General features: G+C 37.6%; 1 protein-coding gene across 5 annotated transcripts in view; it reads left to right on the forward strand.

The window, feature by feature from the left end:
- PPP1R21 (protein phosphatase 1 regulatory subunit 21) overlaps nt 1–19,970 on the forward strand; it is a 28,593-nt gene extending 8,623 nt beyond the window's left edge. For 4 of the 5 annotated variants that reach the window (XM_042813592.1, XM_042813601.1, XM_042813615.1 and 1 more), the window contains 15 exons: nt 1,613–1,665; nt 3,788–3,937; nt 7,808–7,909; nt 7,983–8,071; nt 8,764–8,900; nt 9,025–9,117; nt 10,849–10,976; nt 11,299–11,451; nt 12,225–12,317; nt 13,268–13,501; nt 14,846–14,881; nt 15,766–15,882; nt 16,750–16,848; nt 17,706–17,834; nt 19,370–19,970. In XM_042813592.1, coding sequence (XP_042669526.1) covers nt 1,613–1,665; nt 3,788–3,937; nt 7,808–7,909; nt 7,983–8,071; nt 8,764–8,900; nt 9,025–9,117; nt 10,849–10,976; nt 11,299–11,451; nt 12,225–12,317; nt 13,268–13,501; nt 14,846–14,881; nt 15,766–15,882; nt 16,750–16,848; nt 17,706–17,834; nt 19,370–19,399 — 1,643 coding nt within the window. In that variant the 3' untranslated portion in view covers nt 19,400–19,970. Of the gene's footprint in view, nt 1–1,612; nt 1,666–3,787; nt 3,938–7,807; nt 7,910–7,982; nt 8,072–8,763; nt 8,901–9,024; nt 9,118–10,848; nt 10,977–11,298; nt 11,452–12,224; nt 12,318–13,267; nt 13,502–14,810; nt 14,882–15,765; nt 15,883–16,749; nt 16,849–17,705; nt 17,835–19,369 lie in introns of those variants that run through there. The other variant, XM_042813622.1, reaches the window with a different exon arrangement.
- The last annotated feature ends 6 nt before the right edge of the window (nt 19,971–19,976 follow it).

A 19,976-nucleotide genomic window follows, 5' to 3' on the forward strand; every position in this document is an offset into this window, starting at 1 on the left:
GTGCTTTGTGGGAAGTCTGTCACATTTCTCACCTCTGATTAGAAAACACTCAGATTACTACTTACTCATCTTTTATCTTGGGCTCACTCATATTTCCAAGGAAAAGATACTTTGATTTTTTTGAACAGGGACTTTTGACCTGAAGGACTATTTTGGTACCAAAACCAATATGTGCAAGATGAGTGCTGGGTGCTGTTTTCAATAGCTTGAAAATGAGGTTGTGCTTAGGCATATGTCAGTCTCTACTATTTTGGCAGTGAGAGTAGGAGGATCTGGAATAGTGCAAAAGCTGGTTTTGGTAAGGTAGTTTGGAAAAGCAGAACTAGGCTGTTTGTTGTCTTTCTTATAGGTTTTACTGGTAGAAGCTTTTGCATTTTCGTGAGGTTCTAAGCTCTGTGAAAAATGTTCAAAATAGTCTTATGTTCTCTAGAAGCTGATCTGGCTGGGTGCTGCAGGGTGAGCCATCCAGGTTCTGTGCTGGCAATCCAGTGAGTCTTGGCTTGGGAGTGGAAAAAGTAAAGAAATAAACAGATCCTTCTCTTTAGAAAACATTGACCCTCGTACAGCATAATATGCGTAGATATCAGTGCTTTCAGTTGATATCCCTTCATTCCCCTTCATTCCTCTCACAAGTAGGGAGCTTTGCCTACTGTCTTCTTGTTTATGCTTCTCTGCCTGCTTTGGCTGATATCTACAGGTGGTTGTCCTTGTAGCAAGATCTTGGATGCAAGTAGTTTATCTGCTTACTCAACTGCCATGATCACATAGCACACTTTTGCTTGTGTAGAAAGCATTGCAGGAATGGAAAGCTTTTAAGTGACAGAAGAATGAGAGAAAGTTAGGAAATGTTTGTTTGCTATGGATTCCATTGTGAATAACAGGAAAAAAGAGTAAGAAGCTGTAAGTTTTCTTTTATGCCAATTTAAACTAAAGTGGTGCTTATTGCATTTAATTGAGAATGGATCTGTTTCTCTTTAAGTGCTTAGGCTTTGTAAGCTGTTCATTGGGTACAAATATCCCTCTGCCTCTTTATAAGTGTGCTCATCTGTTATTTGACTAATCGTTCCAGGTGCTCTATAGCTAAACAAAGCCTGAAATGCATGGAGAGTAGATCTTATTCTAAATTATCAACAAATGATGTAGGTAGAGGAGCTTTTTAGAGCACACAAACAGTGGGAAGAGTACACCAATCTTATTTAACAGTTGCTGGGATGTAACTGAAATTTGCAGATCTTAAATTTTGTGAGGATTTTTTTAAAAAGACTGCTCACTCTTACATAGTAGAAAATAATAATAATAATAATAGACTTCTTGCACAGAAGAGCAGTCTTAGGTTTCCTCTCAAATTTAGGGTTTTCAGGTAATTAAATCACTTTTAAAAGATGAACATGGAAATACTTCCTCTCCACTTAGTCGCAGTAACAATCCTCGAGTGGCAGTGATTAGTCCAACCTCATTAAATAAGTTTTTCCAGTTTCTTGTTATTACTTACATGAACTATAATGTTACTGCAATGAAATTTTCATTTAAATTGCTGTATACCGATAAATGTGTTTCTCTTATTAAAAAAAAAGTGTCTTAATAAGTACACATCTCAATTTCTGCCCTGTAGGATCTAATCGGTACAATGCTCTGAATGTACCGTTGCACAACAGAAGATATCAGGTAAGCACTTCTTGGGACTTCATGTTTAAAGAAGTAACTTTCTGCACGGGTATTGAATAAAACCTGCCATTTTAGCAACCCAAGGTGGCAGAAGATGGCCTGTCTCACTTGGCACTCCAAGAAAGCTTCTATCCACAAAGCCTCTGCACTTGTTAAAGATGCTTTTCTCTTGGGTTATTAATACTTAACTGCTCATTTCACCCTGACCTAGACCTAGTCCATTAATTCCCAGATGGTGATTGTTGTAGGTTTTAATTCACTTATACCTCCGTAGGAAGAGTGGTAAAAAGGCTCAAGTATTTCTTCAGTAAAAGTTACATGAGATGTTATTTTTTACAGCACCAACCTGCGTTGTTTAAAATCTAACGTTTTATTTTTAAAGGTGCTTTAGTTTAGAGGATTTAAACTTCTTGTTGAAAAACAGAAAGTTTTGTTACCTTAAATTCCATTTCATCGAAAGTCAGCTTCTTTAGTTGCATTACTGGAGCTCCAAAGAATGTTTTGGTTTGTAAAATGCATGGTTGTACACTAGAATATTATATGAGTTAATATTACTTGTCATTGCTTGTAATCCTTTCAGGGAATAAATCGTGTAATTTTGAGAACTCTGTGAGATGCATCTGCATTTTATGAAATACTTCTAGACAAGTCACTTTTTATTGCAGCCAAATTCCCCTTGATCATTTAAATGTTAGTAAATTGATCATTTAAATATTAGTAAATGACTTCAAACAGTTTGAGTTCACTGCTGTAATATCACCAACTTCCTTCATCTTCCTTGGGAAGATGATTTGCTCTATATTCAAAAATGCACCACAGTACTGTGTGAATTCCAATATGTATTAGGGATTTAACTGGAGTAAATGAGATTCTTTGTCAGTACTGACTGTGCTATCAATGAGGATGGACTCCATGATGCAGAGGTGGTTAGTCCAACTTACGTAGCTAGAAGCTTTGAGGTAGTGCATTCACATTTCTCTGTAAAAGAGTTTCAGATAGCTTCTTTCTCCTTTTCTTGGAGATCTGTCTGTAAGTGATCTTGTTCCTCATAAGCCTGCATCGAGAAATGGCAACCTGCTGTACAGCTCTGTGATGGAAATGGTCTTAATTCAGCCTGTTGCTGAGTACCAGAAAAAAATCTGAATAACTGCATGGAGGTTATCCCTTTACAGTTGTGTGGTAGTCCTTTGTGAGAGAACTTCACATTTAATGGTCTGCAATTTTGAGAATGTTCTGGGACAGATTTTTATGACTCTGCCATTCTTTTGTAGAAGCGCTGGCTGCAGCATAAAAGACAGCAAAAAAACTGTAATGGTCTGTTTTCCTTCCTTGCAAAACTAATTGACATACACAGACTGAGTATAATAACTGTTATTTGCCCTCTAAACCTGATCCACTGTATAGATTCACATCATTTAAACTTCATTGAAGTATTACCAGCTCATCACCAAAGAATAATTCATTCTTGTCTGCAGTGTCATACTATTCTGTCTTTCACATCCACAGTAGAACATGGTTTTCTTCTTCACTGCCTTTGTAGGCTTTTTTTTTTTTTTTTTTTTTTTTTTGGACTGCTCCATTTTGAATTTGTTTCTCAGATACCTTCCTGCTGCAGTAAAACTAAAGAACAGCCTAATGAGAGCAGCAGCTCAGTTCTGTCCAGGTGGGAGAATTGAGTTCTACTGAACAGGATAAGCATTCCTTTATCCCATTGTTTTTTCAGTACCTAGTTAAGCTCCCTTACAGCAAGTTGTTATAAACTTCTCAGTGTTGCCATGCTTACAGAACTGAGCTGTCATCAGTAATTAATCTATTGATCTTTAGAAGTCTGTCCTTATAGTAACTGCCATTGTTCTTATGGCCCATAGTTTGAGTAGAGCAAAGTAGAGCAAAGTCACCATTTGTTGTATAGAATACACTTTATCAAAGAAAAACATGCACTTCTAAATTGTGTTGTAGTATATTAAAAACGTTTAAGGAAAATTATAAATGATTGCTTTACTGTTATAGGTTGAACTAGAAGGAAAGAAGTCATAGCCTTTTTCTTGTATCTGAACATAGAATGTTTTTTGTATTTAAATAGGTTCATGTCATGCAGTCATTTTTATAACTGTTTTCACAGCTCAAGTTGCGAGACCTTGCTGGCCAGGCATTGTCTTTTGTGCAAGAAATTGTAACAGCTCTTCTGAATTTTCATACGTATACTGAGCAGAAGGTCCAGATCTTTCCCATTGATTCTGCAACAGACACTATATCGCCATTAAATCAGAAGGTAAAATTTTCTGATTACAGCTGTACGTATATTCAGTTATGTCGACTTTCATGAGTGAATAATCACAGATGGAAACTTCTGCCACCTTTACTGGAAGGTTGTAAATGTGTTCCTGAGAGGCAAGCTCTCTTGCATGGGAGGTCTTTTCTGCTGGGTGGATTTTCCGTGTGCAAAGGGGTGGGTGCAAAGATTCCTTTCCCTCTATGCCGCTGTTAAAATGACAGCATGGAGACCAGCAGCATGGTCATCAAATCATAGTTTTGCTTTTGAAACGTTAAATGGAAGTGCATTGTTGAAGAGTTGAGCTGATTATTTAAATATTGCACTGCTACCTGGATGCTTGTCTTAGCTGGACAAGTAGTAGGAAAATGTACTGGGGTATGGAATATGTTGTAAAACACATATGGAATATGGTGTAACTACAGCATGAAATAAACTGGATGTAAGCTAGGTTTATGAAGGAGACTGTTCACTTGTCAAATAATTTATTTTGGGCTGCCTGTGTGAAGAGCTCCCTTGTAAGTGTTCTGAAGCTTCAAGTCACCGAGCTGAGCGGTGCTGTCAATACATTAGAAAGAGAGGAAGCCACCCAGAGGGATCTGAACAGGCTGGAGAAGTGGGCCCATGAAAACCTAATGAGGTTCAATAATGCCAAGTGCAGGGTGCTGCACTTGGGTCGGGGCAATCCCAGGTTTTTATACAAATTGGGGGAAGATTCCTTGAGAGCAGTCCTGCGGAGAAGGACAAGGGGGTCCTGGTGGATGAGAAGCTGGACATGGGCCAGCAGTGTGCGCTTGCAGCCCAGCAGGCCAGCTGTGTTCTGGGCTGCATTTAAAAAGGGGTGGCCAGAGGGAGAGGGAGGTGATTGTCCCCATCTGCTCTGCTCTTGTGTGGCCCCATCTGCAGTGCTGCATCCAGGCCTGGGGCCCCCAGTAAAGGAAGGGGGTAGAGCTCATGGAGGAGGAGGGCCACTGAGATGATCAGAGGGCTGGAGCACCTCTCCTGTGAGGAAAGATTGAGGGACCTAGACTTGTTTAGCTTGGAGAAGAGAAGGCTCTGGGAAGACCTCATTGTGGCCTTCCAGCACTTGAGGGAGCTTATGAACAGGAGGGGGAGCAGTTGTTTATGAGTGTGGATAGTGATAGGACAAGGAGGAATGGTTTTAAACTGAGACAGGGGAAATTTAGGTTAGATATTAGCAGGAAGTTTTTCACACAGAGGGTGGTGAAGTACTGGAACAGGCTGCCCAAGGAGGCTGTGGATGCCCCATCCCTGGAGGCATTCAAGACCAGGCTGGATGTGGCTCTGGGCAGCCTGGTCTGCTGGTTGGCGACCCTGCACATAGCAGGGGGTTGGAACTGGATGATCATTGTGGTCCTTTTCAGGCCATTCTGTGATTCTGCAATGACCTGAAGTACGCTGACATTGAGAAATCTGACCTGACTCTTCTTTCACAACTCAATGGGGTGACTTCATAGGGATATCTTCCAGAGTTCTCAAGTTGCATCTTTTGAGGTTTTCTTTTTATGTCATGAAGCACAGATGATAATTTTGTGCACAAATATTTGTGCAGGAGGTCCATGTATAATATGCTTTGGAATAAAACTGCTTTAACATCTGAGTTGTTGTCTAAGTAGCATCAGCAGACGAACATGCATTAAAGTTGCTAGATGATCCAGTGTTCTGTGATTTCAGCTTAGTAGTTTGTATGGCTCAGACTTTGAAGTCTTGTTCATCTCTTTCATTGAATGGCTGTATAACACCTGTAGAAGCGAATGTAAACTGTTGCAAAACATTTCTGTTAAGGACTGTTCTGTGAAGGACCTTCATTAATCTCCTTACAGGCAATGAATATGCTTTTGTGGATATTTATCAGTTAGAGAAATCCTATTCAATTTACTTTTTCAATCCTTCTATGTATATAATAAAGAATAAGCTTTCCCAGAGGTTCAACATTGATCTTTGTTTGAGAATAGTATATTCTTGCTTCACTAATAATACTCTGAATGACACATCCTTCTTTTAAAAACTGTAATTTTGTTATCTTCCAAGTTCTTTGGGGCAGAAACTGAGTCTCCTTGTTTATGTGGCCTAGTGTGGTGATTGCATTCCACAGACATAACTGCTGTTTGCTCTGGTCAGATAAATTGGCTTTCATAGACATCATTTCTCATGTATGTTTTTGTCTTAATGTCCTAATCAGCAGTTCTTTGTTTTTCAGCAGATAAAAGTGCTTTCACACAGCTGAAAGGTGCAACTTATTCCCAACTCTGATTCTTCTCTCTGGATAGTTGTTTAGGTTTTGTCATCGTGAATTCTCTTGTAGCCTACCTTTATTCTTGTATGTTTGTGAGCTAAATGCTTTAGTGCATCCTACCTCACAGCTTTTGTGGTGATTGCCCAGCAACAAAGTCTCCTTTGTCAGTCACTGAAGCTGCTGTTGCTCCTATGTCTTCAATTAACACCCCTAGTTGCTTGGCAGATACTCTCAGTGTGGCCTTAGCTTCTGCGCCGAGTGCTTCAGAAGCCTTTCTTAATGCAGAAAATGAAACAAGTATCATGCAGTGACTTAGCACACTTGCGCTGATCTGTTTTTCCCCAACTCCAGGTCTTGTCTGGCGTTTTCAAGCTATTTTCCCCACCAGACACTCAAAATAGATGTGGACAATTCCTTTCCAGGTTCAAGTATTCCTTTTCTCCTTAAGCATTGGATTGCTGGTTTCTGCTGGGGCTTCAGCATCTTGCCAGATAATTCCAGTCTTTTTCCTTGCAACACGAGGCAGGAGCTTTCTGCATGCGGCTCTTTTTTCCTTAGATTTAAGAACTGACCATAATTCCATCCAGATTTGTGCATGCATAAGAGCTTGGCATCTCTTCTTGTTAACACTGTGTTACTGCAGCATAATAATAATAATAAGAAAAATTTCTTGTACCCTGTTTGCCTGGGATCTTTACTTGCTGTTGTAGTATAAATAACCAAAGGTGAAAGTATCTTTCTTTGGGGTGAATTGTGGTGGCCAGTATCAATTGCAGAAAAGGTTCTTTAGTGCTGTGATACGTATCTCTACATTGCTAAACTTTTTAAACCTGAGAGTACCGCCAGTGTTTATTTTGAAGAGGTTGAGTGAATATTTGAATATTTCTGTTCTGTGGCATACTTTTTTGGAGGATAAATTAGCTATAAAATTTATTTAAGCATATTTTAGGAAAGATGGGCAGTGCAATGAAGCCAGAGTTTCAGGATTTCTCTTAACTGTCACATTTGCTGACAGCAGCCTTTCCTACTTTGCTCAGTTACCCCTCCATCCTTTACACTGGCATAAGCATACTTTTGCCCACATGGAGGACTGGACTGAGAACATAAAATATATACATTTCTCTTGCTGTCAGTTCTAACTCAGTTCAGTTCTTCACTACTTTGCACAGCAGAACTGTTGAAATGTTTGTGCTGATTAATAGCACAAGGGCTGATAAAACAGTAGGTGAGAGGAAGGTGGCACAGCTTGTTTTGGTGACCTACTGAGTGTCCTAGCCTTAATTTGATGTAGTTGAGCAAGTAACACAAAGTTTTTTACAGTCAAAAACCCAGGTGTACTGTGCATGACAGGTATAGGTAGATAAGGTGCTGTGACAGAGCAGTACATGGGAGGGGTTTGCCTGGATTTCCATTACTGTCTTTGCTTTCCCTCAAGGTGTATGTCTGTGTGCTATGTGGAGGAGGGGGCTGTACATCACTTGATTTTATTATTGATGTTTTGGGGATCATTTAAAGTGATAGATACTGTGTTCAAATTGACTTTTCTATTGTTAAATGTGAAACAGTTTGAGAGTCTTCAGCAAGCACCATCTCAAATATCTCTCTGTACTCAGTTCTCACAGTATCTTCATGAAAATGCTTTTTATGTTCGCCCTCTGGAGGAAGGAATGCTTCAGTTGTTTGAGAGTATTACAGAAGATACTGTGACAGTCCTGGTAAGATTTCTTACTTTCAGTATTAAAAAAGACTTTAACAGAGCAGAAATACTTACACTGTTTTTCTTCCTAGGAAACAGCTGTGAAATTGAAGGCCTTTTCAGAACACTTAGCTTCATACTTATGCTTTTTAAGAAAGATTCTTCCTTATCAGTTAAAAAGGTACTTTTAAAACTTGTTTAATAGATCACATTGAAGGGGCACTGTCAGATTTGCAACATTGACAATGTCTACAACTGAAATATTAACTCAAACCTTAAAGCACCTTAGATTAAAGGCAGAAATTTTCTTTGCATACTGTTTCTAGAGCCTTTGTTATGCTTTTTTTTTTTTTTTTTTTTTTTTTTTTGGCATTTTTTCCAGTGGGCATTAGAACTGAACCACTATATTTTAAAACTTCTCCCCTTGAAGATGTGGCTTTAATAAAAGCTGTACAGACTTTAATGCTTAATTGTATTACTCAATAGTATTGATACTATGCAGATATTATACACTGGAACTGTTAATTTCTTGGGCCTGTCTGAAGATTTTGTTAATCTGTATGTATAGCAAAACCTGTTGGATGCACATCCCTTCTGTAGTGAAAATGTGTGCTCCTGAGTTGGTCAAAGGGAGGTACTTTGTCAGTGCAAAAGAAGACTTAAAAAGAGGATTTGGGTTAAGAAGGCTTTTATAATTTCTTTGTAACTTTGCTGTGTAACTCCAATAAGTTAGCCTTTCTAAAATAACCTCTTCATTGCTTCTTTGGAATGGCAGTGTAGAAAGAACTACCTATCTATCCCCAAGATCCTGAAATTCTTATGTAAGAGATTTGCTCATTTGTGTTTTTGTGTGTTTAAAAATCATATTCCTAGTTTGGAAGAAGAGTGTGAGTCTTCTCTTTGCACAGCTGCTTTAAAAGCAAGAAATATGGAGCTACACAGAGACATGAAAAGGTTGACGGCGATCTTTGAGAAGCTGCATACATACATTAGTCTTCTTGCTTTACCAAGTAAGTGCCAGCTTGGGCTCAGTTGCTTTGAGGCTAGGAGAAACCGGTCTTAGATTTTTAGAGTTAATGTTTTCATTAATGATAGAGTTCTAACTTTTTTTTTCCTTTTTCGTGGTACTTTTAGGTACGAAACCAGAAGGACTACTTAGAACAAATTACAGCTTGGTGTTTACAAACATTGCTGCAAGCCTTCATGCGTCTCATGACATCCTGAAAGGTGAGGCTACATGAGTAGTAGTAGGTTTCAGTTTTCATCCTTAGTCTTTCAACACAGCAAACATCAACTTTCTCTGTTACAGTGTTAAATGTGTGGTACATAGTAAATCTGATTTTTTTTGCCTTTATAGATTGACACCAAACCTGCTGAGTACAAGTTTTTGTCACCCCCAAATGTTTTATGGTACTCTGTTCTGTTAGTTTATTTCTTGTAAGTTTCTGGAAGATTAAATTGTGACACTCTAGACCATTTTTGAGCTGTGGCACCTTAGTTTCTGAACTGTATTGCTGTAATTGAACATATACAGAATGGAATGTTATATGTATGCATTCCCTGTTTATATAATGTTGACCTGGCACTATCATCAAAATGGAAGTTTTCTTAGATTTCAAGTTGATGACACTTTTTTTTTTTTTAAATATGATTGTATGACCAGAGATGATGAGGGAGTTGGTTTCAAAATTAAAACAGAACTTCTTCCTTCTAAATGACCGACTCTCCTTATGTATAAAGAACGTGGATATGTTGCATTTCTAATGGAGTACTGTTTGGTTAACACTCAAGGAGTTTTAAAGCAATAATGTGTCTATGTATCCTGTAACATCTGTTCCTGTGTCACTATTTTGGGGAGAGTAATTACTGTAGTTGAACTGGTTTGGTACCAGTCAGCTGTATAAATATTAAGGTCTTAATTTAAACAAGATGCTTTGTTTTTTAATCTGTTAGTAATAATGTCAATAGTACTACCTAATTTTATAGAATCTTTGGTTTAACTAAATGATTACGTTAGAGATTTGTAGGTCAAACACAGTCAATTACTAAACCAGGCAGCACTGCAGCACAGGTAAGTTTGATGTGTGCCTTCTGCCTCTTGTTATGGTTTCTCTAACGTAACATCAGCGTAAGTTGTACTTAACAAAAGAAGTAAAGAAGACTGAGAAAGTCTGAAGAAAAGTTCAGAACTCATTAGTTAGCAATGGAAACATTGCAACACCTCAGACTCCCGCATAAGAGAATTATTGATCTGTAGTTTCTCTCTACCTTCCCTAACCCAAATGTAACTCCAATTCCTTAAGCTTGCATCAGGTTACAACTTCTGGTGATAACGACCTGAGATTTCTCATTTTTGTACCTGTGAAACATTCACTTGTGAAACTAATGCTTCTTTGTAAATTACTTTCAGAAAGTTCTCTGTGTGGTGGTAGTGATGTTCTTTGTTTGTTCCCCCACCCTCAGAAGACAATTCTGTTAATTTTGCCTGAAAGAAATTTAGAATACCTCTTGCTGTGCTGTGTAGTTTTCGTAGCCTTCTAGATTTGCCCTGGCAATTTTAATACCCTACCCTTTTAAGTTCCATAAGCTTTGGACTAATTGTTAGTAATGTTTAATGTCTGTCTCTAGTGTCCTGATATAAGTATGTGGAAGTGGAAAATATACTTTGGAACAAAGTGCGAGTTCAGTGGGAGCTTGTCTTCCCTGTTTAATTTTGGTTTTTGGGACAGAGCACACTTAAATATGTCTCTTTCTTCTCCCTTCTGTGATACAATGTCTGTTCTGATCATGAACAACCATCTATGGCAATCTATGGAACAACTAAGAGTACCCAGACTAAACATTTATTCAACTCAAGGAGGGTAGAAGTACTCAAATTTCAGTGTCACAAGCTGAAGTTGGAAATGGTCACTTAAATAGACAAAAACATAAATGATATCAATGTTTTTATTTTTCTAGATATTTCCAAGCACTACAGTCAAAAAGCTACACTAGAACAAGATGTTCCAACTGCCACACAGAAGCTCATAACTACAAATGACTGTATTTTGTCCTCCATTTTGTCTTTAACAAATGGAATAGGCAAGGTAATGGAAACTTTGTCTAAATATAATGCCATAACTTGAGCGTTTTCTTTCTTTAATAAAAAAGAATGATTTGAGAAATGTAAATGTGTCTTCAGTACTCCTACCTATATTCAGACTTATTCTAAGGTATTTTTGTGCTGTACATTAAAAACAATAGGTGATAATAGTAGGTACCTTGAAAAGGATGTTTTGCCTTAGTGACGTCTGAGCTATGTGAAGTCCAGTTTCACTAAGTGCTTTTCCCTCACTTAAACATGTAACTGCTCTGACAAGTCATTCTGTTCAGCTTAATTCAGAAAGTGACTTCTCTTGGTATGTCTAGATTGCTTCGTTCTTTAGCAACAACTTGGATCACTTCACTTCTTCGTTGAGCTATGGCCCAAAAGGAGGAACAGAGTTCATCAGCCCTCTTTCAGCAGAGTGTATGCTGCAGTACAAGAAAAAGGCAGTTGCCTATATGAAGACTCTGAAGAAGGTTTGTTCGGTTCATGTGCTTGCATAGAGATAATTAGCTTGCTCTTCAGTTGTAACAAAGAGAATACAAATCAATGGTTTCCAGTTTTTGGAAAGCATTTTTCTCAATGAGAAAATAGAGAAATAGAGAAATAATGGTATTGAAGAAATCTGAGAGCATAGTTGCTCTCAAAACTGACAGTATGTGTTGGTTCTGCTGTTACCATTTCCATGAGTAACTTCTGTATTGAGGAGGGTCCTGAGCTGATCTTTTTTACTGATTTATCCTGCCCCCCATGTTTGCCAAGAATGTGAATTAAGTGGCATCATTTTTATATTTGCATTCACTGAAGACAGTTGAGATCAAATGAAGAAGAAATCAGATGTTAGGAAATAAGTATGATAGAGAAAATATGCTGAACTAAAAGACTGAACATTACCAAATCTCCTGCAGTTCCTATTAAAATTAAAAACTAAGTTGTGATATAGGTGTACTTAAGGGTTATCATCGCTCCCCTTTGATGTTCTGATGTCTGTCAAGTGGACCTAAAGATACTTTTGATCACTAAGTAGCACGTAGTTTTCTTAGCACCTTTTAATTAGGTGTGCATTTTGATGGAGAGTAGGTGGGTTTTTTTTAAGTTGGAACTTTTTTCTACTGATGGTAAACACCTGGAGAAATGTTTTTCTTCCCTCTAGTAAAGAAACGAGGATAAGAAGAAAATAAATGTAGAACACTTATTCTGGTTTACTGTCAAACATTTTGATTTTTTTTTTTTTCCTATTCTTCTGCAGCCTTGTGCAGATTCAGTGCCTTATGAAGAAGCTTTGGCCAATCGCAGAGTCCTTCTGAGTTCCACAGAAAGTAGAGAAGGTCTCGCACAACAGGTATCCTGGTGTGCATTTTACTAATACCTAGTAATGTATTTATAAAGGCAAAGTAGTATTCAGTCGTCAATCTGTGTGTAGCTTTGTACATAAATAGAAATTCTGAGTCTTAAAATAAGACTCTAGATATCTTATTTACAGTTCTGGAAGTAAAAGAGTACAAACTGTTTTAATATTGTGTACTGTTTTGAGTGGGTTTTCTTGGACTATGCAGAAGTTGTTTATAGCAACAACTTTCTTAGAGTATGTTAAATAGGTCTTATTCCCGTCATTCTTGAAGTATGTGTTTGTTTTCTTTCTGGAAGGTGAGGCAAAGGGGGATTAAGTGGTGTTTAAAAGGCCTGTGCAATCTGTCCATCTCTGAGTGAGACTGACTGATGTACTGACTAAAACTTAGCTATTAGCTTCAATGTTCTTGCTGTGCTTATGGCCTTTAACTTCTACGGAAGAAAGACTTTGGTGTTTTTTGTAATAACCAATTCAGACCATATTAGTTGAGATGAGATGACTTCAAATAGAAATGTGTGGAGGGATAGGTTATATAACGTTCCTTAGCTTTCCTTACTTGGACAAGCTGGGGTTTTCTGTATGTGTCAGTGGAATGTCTGGGAAGGGAAGGATTGTGTTTCACTTGTGTGCCTGGCACCAGCATTGCTTTGTTATCTGCAAACATCTTTTAAACTTTCCTGTTTTTCTTCTAACCTCTGCCTGCTCTGATTTTCATCTAATTTGTCCTTGGCTCTTTGAGCAGTAACTGGTAACCCTTATTTCAGACTCATTGACTAGATGAGTCATTTGTGATACATGACCACACTTAAGCCTACTGATAGCAGCCTACTACTTACTAGCTCACCTGTATAATAGTTTAAAATAGTACTGTCTTCAAACATCTCCTGGAGGGTATTTTTTCCTGTGTTCAGTAAGATGCACTGTGAACTTCCATCCAAAAGGTCCAGCAGAGTTTGGAGAAAATTGCAAAACTTGAACAAGAGAAAGAGCACTGGATGTTGGAGGCCCAGCTAGCAAAAATAAAACTGGAGAAGGAAAACCAAAAGCTGAAGAACTCTCTTAGTGGACAATTAGCTGAAACTGTTCAAGAGTGTTCTGTTTTATCAAATATAGCTGAACAAAAGGAGGAAACCACAGAGAAGAGTCAGAGGGAACCTATCAAAAGTACTAGTCTGGTAAGTGACTTCTTACTTCAATAGAAAAAAACATGGTAGTTGACAACAGCACTACTTGATCAATGGAACGTTAATATTGACAGTTTTTTGATGTTGAAATGCAGTCATGCTTAAGCTCCTGATTTGCAAAGCTGTTTGCTGATACTCTCCTCAGTGTTTGGAACTTCTTGACTTCTGAGACTTTGTTCAGTATCTTGATATTAATAGAAACATTCATGTAGTTCTGTACTTGATTGGCTGAGGGGGAAATAATAAGTGCTTGACTTGTTGACTCTTCTGACTACAGCTAGGAAGCCTTGCGAGGAGTATATATATCTTAGATTGGCTCTGAGTTTCCAGGACTTCTTCCCTTGCAGGTGTGTGAAAGCAAACAGAAATAGGTGATCAGTATTTTTAAGTGGATTAAGAAAGAACAGGTCAGTGTAGCATAACCTAATTTGGACTTGAAGCCATTCAAGTTTCCAGTGTTCACTGCATCATAAATTTTGCATAACTTTCCTGAGTTCTTAGAGCTTGGGTTCAGCAGTGCTTTTGGATATGGCATATATTCTGTCTTGCCTTTGTATGTTGGTAAATAATAGCCCACAAAAATACTAACGAGTTGTTTTTATAGGATCATTTAGGTTGGAAAAGATTTGATCTTTAAGGTCATCACGGCCAACCAGTTTTGAAATAAACTGTCATGTGAAGTTTTGGAGTTTCCTCCTTTAGGAGTTTAAGGAGGACAGCTTTTTCTGGTTGGTGCTTCCTGTAACTGTTAGGTCAGTAAACCATGTGAACATTGCCCATAGGCATAAATCTGTAGTCCTGTTTGGGTCAAGGAAAACATGTAAGAATGTCTTTGTAAAGGGCCAGATGTGAAACTTGTTATTCACATACATCTCAGCTGGAGTTTTGTGAGTATGTGAAACTGAGCTGCCAGTGTAATTTATTAATCAAACTGCAGAGAAAAGAAGTCAGAAGGTACTCAAGAAATGCAAGGTGGATTTCCTTGCTCTTGAAGCTGGGTAATTAAGAGACATCTCAATACACGGAAGCACTAATTTTCATGTGTGTATAATATAGGAGCTATAATCAGGTAAGCTAACTAGATCTTGTTTGATTTCATTGCTGTTACCCTGTAAACCTCCTAACATGTAGAAGGGATATTTCGTATTTGGAGAGTTGGTGTCGCCTTAAGATCTATTCAGGGTGTTCACTGCACCACCCTTGCTTATGTTGCAGGTAGAGATGCTTAAACTTAATTCTAACTGTCACAAGAATTTGTTTTTGACTGAAGTCCTTTTATGACTGATGTCTGTTCTTGCAGTTTTCACTTCATGCATATTGTCTTCCTTGTTTTAGATTGGGATGTTGACTATAACTACTGATAACGAGAAGGTAATCTCTTTTAAATGTTATCAAAATGTATCTAGTAAAAATTTAAAACTCAATGTTATTCCGAAGGTGTAATTAACTATTAAAAATAACAGTAGAATGACATAAGTCACTCAGGTAGTTTGTGTACTGTATTTTCAGGTTTCTAAAATGATATTTCTGTTTGTTTGTTTTTGTATGTCTTTTAAATATTCTTCTGTGTCATGAATTGTAGCTCTTATTCGTGCTAGCAGTTTGGAGCAGTGCAAGCTCGTCCAGATCTGTGCTCTGTACCTGAAGGAGGGTCTTGCTTTTTGTATTTAGAAACCAGAAGTGGATTCAAAGCCTCAATTCTTAATACCTGAGAAAGGGGTTGAGGCTGGGGAGAGAGGAAGTTGCTGGCTCAAGTGCCCTGTATTTAACACATAAGTACAGGCTATTCCAAACCAGAAGTTGTTCTCAAAGAAACATAGGAGCAGCTTAGACAAAATATCAACAACAAAACAAAAATATATCTTAAATGATCTTGTAGAGCGTGCGACATTAGTTGTAGTTCTTACAGTTTAGTAGCTTCTGAAATTTAGTTATGCAGAAGAATTATTCCTTAAAGAGAAAAGCCAGTAAGTGTTTGGATTTCTTGAATTTGGTAGAATGAGCTTTTGCAGTGGGTTCATCATCAGACTTCATATCTTAAATTAAGCAAACCTCTTGCATCCTTGGTCCTTAAAGGAAGTATGTGCTGATGTCAGCTGACCTCCTGTAATTTGTTGTGATCTGGGGAAATAAATGCTTTTGGATATGACTGGGAGGCCTCAGTACAGAAGGGGATTCAGTATAGAGGACAGTGTTGTGGTGTAAGTATTCAGTCTATTAAAACAAAAAATTAAACAGTCATTTATATTTATAAGATTCCAGATGTTGAATCTCGTGAAGACTTGATTAAAAAACACTATATGGCAAGAATAGCAGAACTTACATCCCATCTACAGCTTGCTGACAGCAAATCAGTACACTTTCATGCAGAGGTGAGAATACAGTTGTTTCTACTGAAAACAGTAAATCCCCTTCTGAATTTTCCATGAGCAAGTGTTAAATCTATGGTACGTATTCCAGGAAAAATGTGTTTCTGCAGTACATTTTTTGGCTGTGGTCTGTGGTATGCATAAAATGGATGTTACAGAAAGACTTTAAACAACAGGAAGAAAAATGTCACCCAGTAAGGCTAAAAAAGCTTAAGAATTAAAATGTGTATTGTGTATTGGTCTGTTGATATAAATTGAAATGGCTGGTTTTAGTTAGCCAAAAAAGCTATTTTTGGTTTCATCTTAAAGTGATGCTGGGAACATTCAATACTTGAATGTATCATGAAGAAATGAAAATAGCTCCCTTGAGAATTTTTTTTTTTTTTTTTTTTTTTTTTTTTTTTTTTTTTAAGAATTATAAAATAATTCATGGTCTCTCTAGCTTCCTCTTTTCACTTTAGGTCAAGAAGTAATTCTTGTACATACTGAATATTTCTTGTAGGATTAACAGCAACTTCTAAAAATTAATTTTTGATAGTGGATGACATAGTAAGCCATCTTTGTATGATACTTGAATAATGTACAAAGTGAGATGTTTGTGTTGCTTTCTATGAAATATTTCCTGACGGTAATGGGATGAAAACAGAACACTTAATAATATGGAAAATCTGTAAAATAAAAACAAGTTTACTGTTAATTATTTCACTATCTTTGTATTTAAAATTGTGCAGATTCTGAGTAAGTTTCTTGATATCTGAGGATTACAAAAAGATGGAAAGACTCGAAGCATTTAGTTAAAGATGGCACAATATAACACTCTGGAACTAACTTTCTTCCCTTCTGTCTTCCCTATGCTGCTCTAACTGCCAGTGTCGAGCACTTGCCAAAAGACTGTCTTTAGCAGAGAAGTCCAAGGAATCACTCACAGAAGAGTTGAAACTGGCTAGTCAAAGCATCAGTAGATTACAGGCAAGTAAGATGTTAAGTGATGCAATAGATGTGCTTGTTAAGGTAATTGTGTATAAGGGGAAGGTGAAGAAACCTCTAAGCTGCAGTTGTGCTTTTTTGGTCCTTAGTAATATGGTGTAAGAAATAGAGGTATGTGGAGACTAGATGGAAATAACACACTTGAAGTGGAAGATCCTTGCGAGGAAATTGTTGTAGTGGCCAAGCCTGTGTTTTTAGCCCACTGTCAAGGCTGCTTTATAAAATTGTGTTTTCTGTATGTGTAAGCACAGGATTGTTTTAGCCTTATTTCCCTCTGTGAGGGGAAGATTACTTAAGTATACAGATACCAGTTATAACATTGTGTGTTTAAACCATGCATTTGTATTGAGTGCAACTCCTCCCCTTCCTGTCCTGTCTGTATCTATGGTCTGTATCTAGTCATTGCTATGTTCTAGTAGTGCACAGGTTTTCCATATCTCTAATTCTAGAGGCACAGTCACACTGCAAATGTATATGGGTTGCTGACTCCTTGAGCTTCATCTACCACACTTGTTCATGTACATGTGGTGTTTTTTAACCCTATAGATTTTACTTGTTACTTGGCTAGAAGTGATATTGGAAAATGTAGCTGTTCAACTTTCATGTAAGCTACAAAGAGTTGGGAAAATTATTAAGGAAACCAATCAAAATTAAGGGTGACAGGCAATATACGAGTCTTCAGGTAAAAGGGAACCTATGGACTTTCTGTGATATTTTTCAGTGGTGTGGTTTAGTTGCATTTACCTTCCAGCAGAGATGGGACCAACTGGCAAAGCAGCAATTTTCTTACATTGAACAAAGGCTTCAAACTGCTGACTTTTTTTTCTTTTTCCCCCTAGGATGAATTGATGACGACAAAGAGAAGTTATGAGGATCAGTTAAGTATGATGAGTGACCATCTCTGCAGTATGAATGAGACTCTAACTAAACAAAGGGAAGAAATTGACACACTAAAGATGACTAGTAAGGTCAGTTGCCAAGTGTTGACACTAGATGCTGGCTGTAGTTGGGAGCTCTGTGTTTACCTTTGCCATGGCTGCAGTAATACCCTTTCACAAATCAATCCACAAGCTGTGGTTTCTATTCTGGGCCAGCTGGAAAGAAAACTCCAAGTCTGGTCATGCACGTTGTCCTGTGCTCTTATCCTAGTTGCAGTTACTTGGTTCTTGGCAATTTTCTTCCTGCTCTGTTTTATTTCCATAGTCTAGGTTGTCTGTTTCTTTCATGTAGGAATGAAAAACTTGCTTCATTCCGTGAACTTTCTTAAACCACACTTGAGCTTTTTCCAAGCAGGGAACCATCCATTTACCCAGAGGCAAGGTTTTCCAATGTACCTTAGTGATGAAAAAAGTGGAAGTCTGCTGTATAGAACAGAGGGTGCTTACACCATGGTATATCCTGTCCTGGGGGTTCTGGGAAGGAATATACATTGTGAAGGTCTTTATCTTTCATTCGATTTGTTATGAAATGAATAATCCTCCTTAATTGTGGAATGCAGGGAAGCAGGTTTCAGCGAGGGGAAGAGAAATCTGTGTTTAGATTAGAGCTCCTTTACTGTGATTTTATCTTCTTTATTCTTTCAAGTTCTTCAGATATCTAAACTTTGAAGTTGACCAGGCTCTTCAGGACTATTTCTTGGTGTATGAGCTCTTAGCTGTACACGGATCATAGCATTTCATGTTGTTATAAAAGATGAAAATATACAAAAAATAAAATGCTTTGTGGATTTTTCACTTCTCCTAATTTCAAAACTTGAAAGGATACGCTGTCTTTAAGGAAGTGACTTTTAATCTCCCAATAATAGACATTTGTTTTTGTATTTCAGATGCTACCAAGCATAGAAAACAACTCAATTGAAAGTGATACAGCTTAAAGCCATTATCATTTGAACAGATTTGTTGGTTAGGTTTAAAAACAAATGTTATTTTAAGGAAAGAGTAAAAAAGAAACTACTGTGCTTTTTTTTTTTTTTTTTAAGCTGTATGTTTGCATTGTAGAGTTGTTGGAAATCAGATGTAAGAAAGTTGTTGTAAAACAAATCCTTTTCTCAAATACAAATGTTTAGTCCAAGCTAAAGTTAAATTTGTTTTGGGACAAAACGTTAGGGTGAAGGACGATTGCCTCGTTGATTCTCTAAGGTTTATATTTGAAATACCACTCTGGGTCAAATTAGGACTGGACCTGCCTTCAGTCTGCTTTGCAATATAAATGGTGCTAATACAGTTGAGTGTTGTGGGATGCAACTCAATGTCTTTTTCATAATTTTCAATTAAATTAAGGTGCTCTTGTGCTTGTTTGAAAGCTCTGGTACTTTCCTGTGTTATGCCTGTAAGCACAGAGGAATTTTCAGAGCAAGCACTTGAAGCAGTACTGCTTATCTTCAGCTTTACAGTGCTCCTTTGCTTGCTGTAGGCATAAATTATCAGAGCCTGGGTCGTGCGTTTCCTGTGTAGGTGTTCTTAGTGAATTATATATTGTATTCACTGGTTGCTTCTTGTTGCAGGGAAACTCTAAAAAGAACAAAACCCGATAGCTCCCAGCTCATCAGCTGTCTGTGGAGGCTGCTGCTGAAGAGAGTGCAGATACTGTCTGGTGCCTCTTGTTACGGAAAGCAGGGTGGTGTTGGGTCTCGTGTGAACTGATTTGGTGCTGTACATGGCTTTAAAATATTTAGCACTTCCAACAGATAGAACTTGGTATTGTCTCTAAACCAGGACACGTACACTCTGTGGATAGTTTGTAATTACCTTCAGTTTTTACTGTGCACTTTTTAAAACTGGGTTTTAATTTCCTCTAATAACTTTGGCTTTTGTATATTTTTCAAATATGATTATGCATTAAGAAATTTGGTATCAGTGCAGTTGTCTGTTTCTGAGTTATGTTAAATTGTCAACAGCTGTACACTCAGTTCTTGCTAATGACAGTTTAAAAATTAATTTGGAAACTCTGGCCACGTGAGCTGTGCAGCTACTACTGTAAATGTACTCCTGCCCTCTGAAATGAATTCAAGTGTCTTTAAATGATTTCTCCAAATTCCCATGGATAAGTGGGATCGTTCTTCATCCTCATCTTTTTTTTTTTTTTTTTTTTTTTTTTTTTTTTTTTTTTTT

The sequence above is a fragment of the Centrocercus urophasianus genome, unplaced genomic scaffold (assembly GCF_019232065.1).
Source record: "Centrocercus urophasianus isolate 14NV4802_14NV808 unplaced genomic scaffold, USGS_Curo_1.0 seq_10, whole genome shotgun sequence".
Lineage (NCBI taxonomy): Eukaryota > Metazoa > Chordata > Aves > Galliformes > Phasianidae > Centrocercus > Centrocercus urophasianus.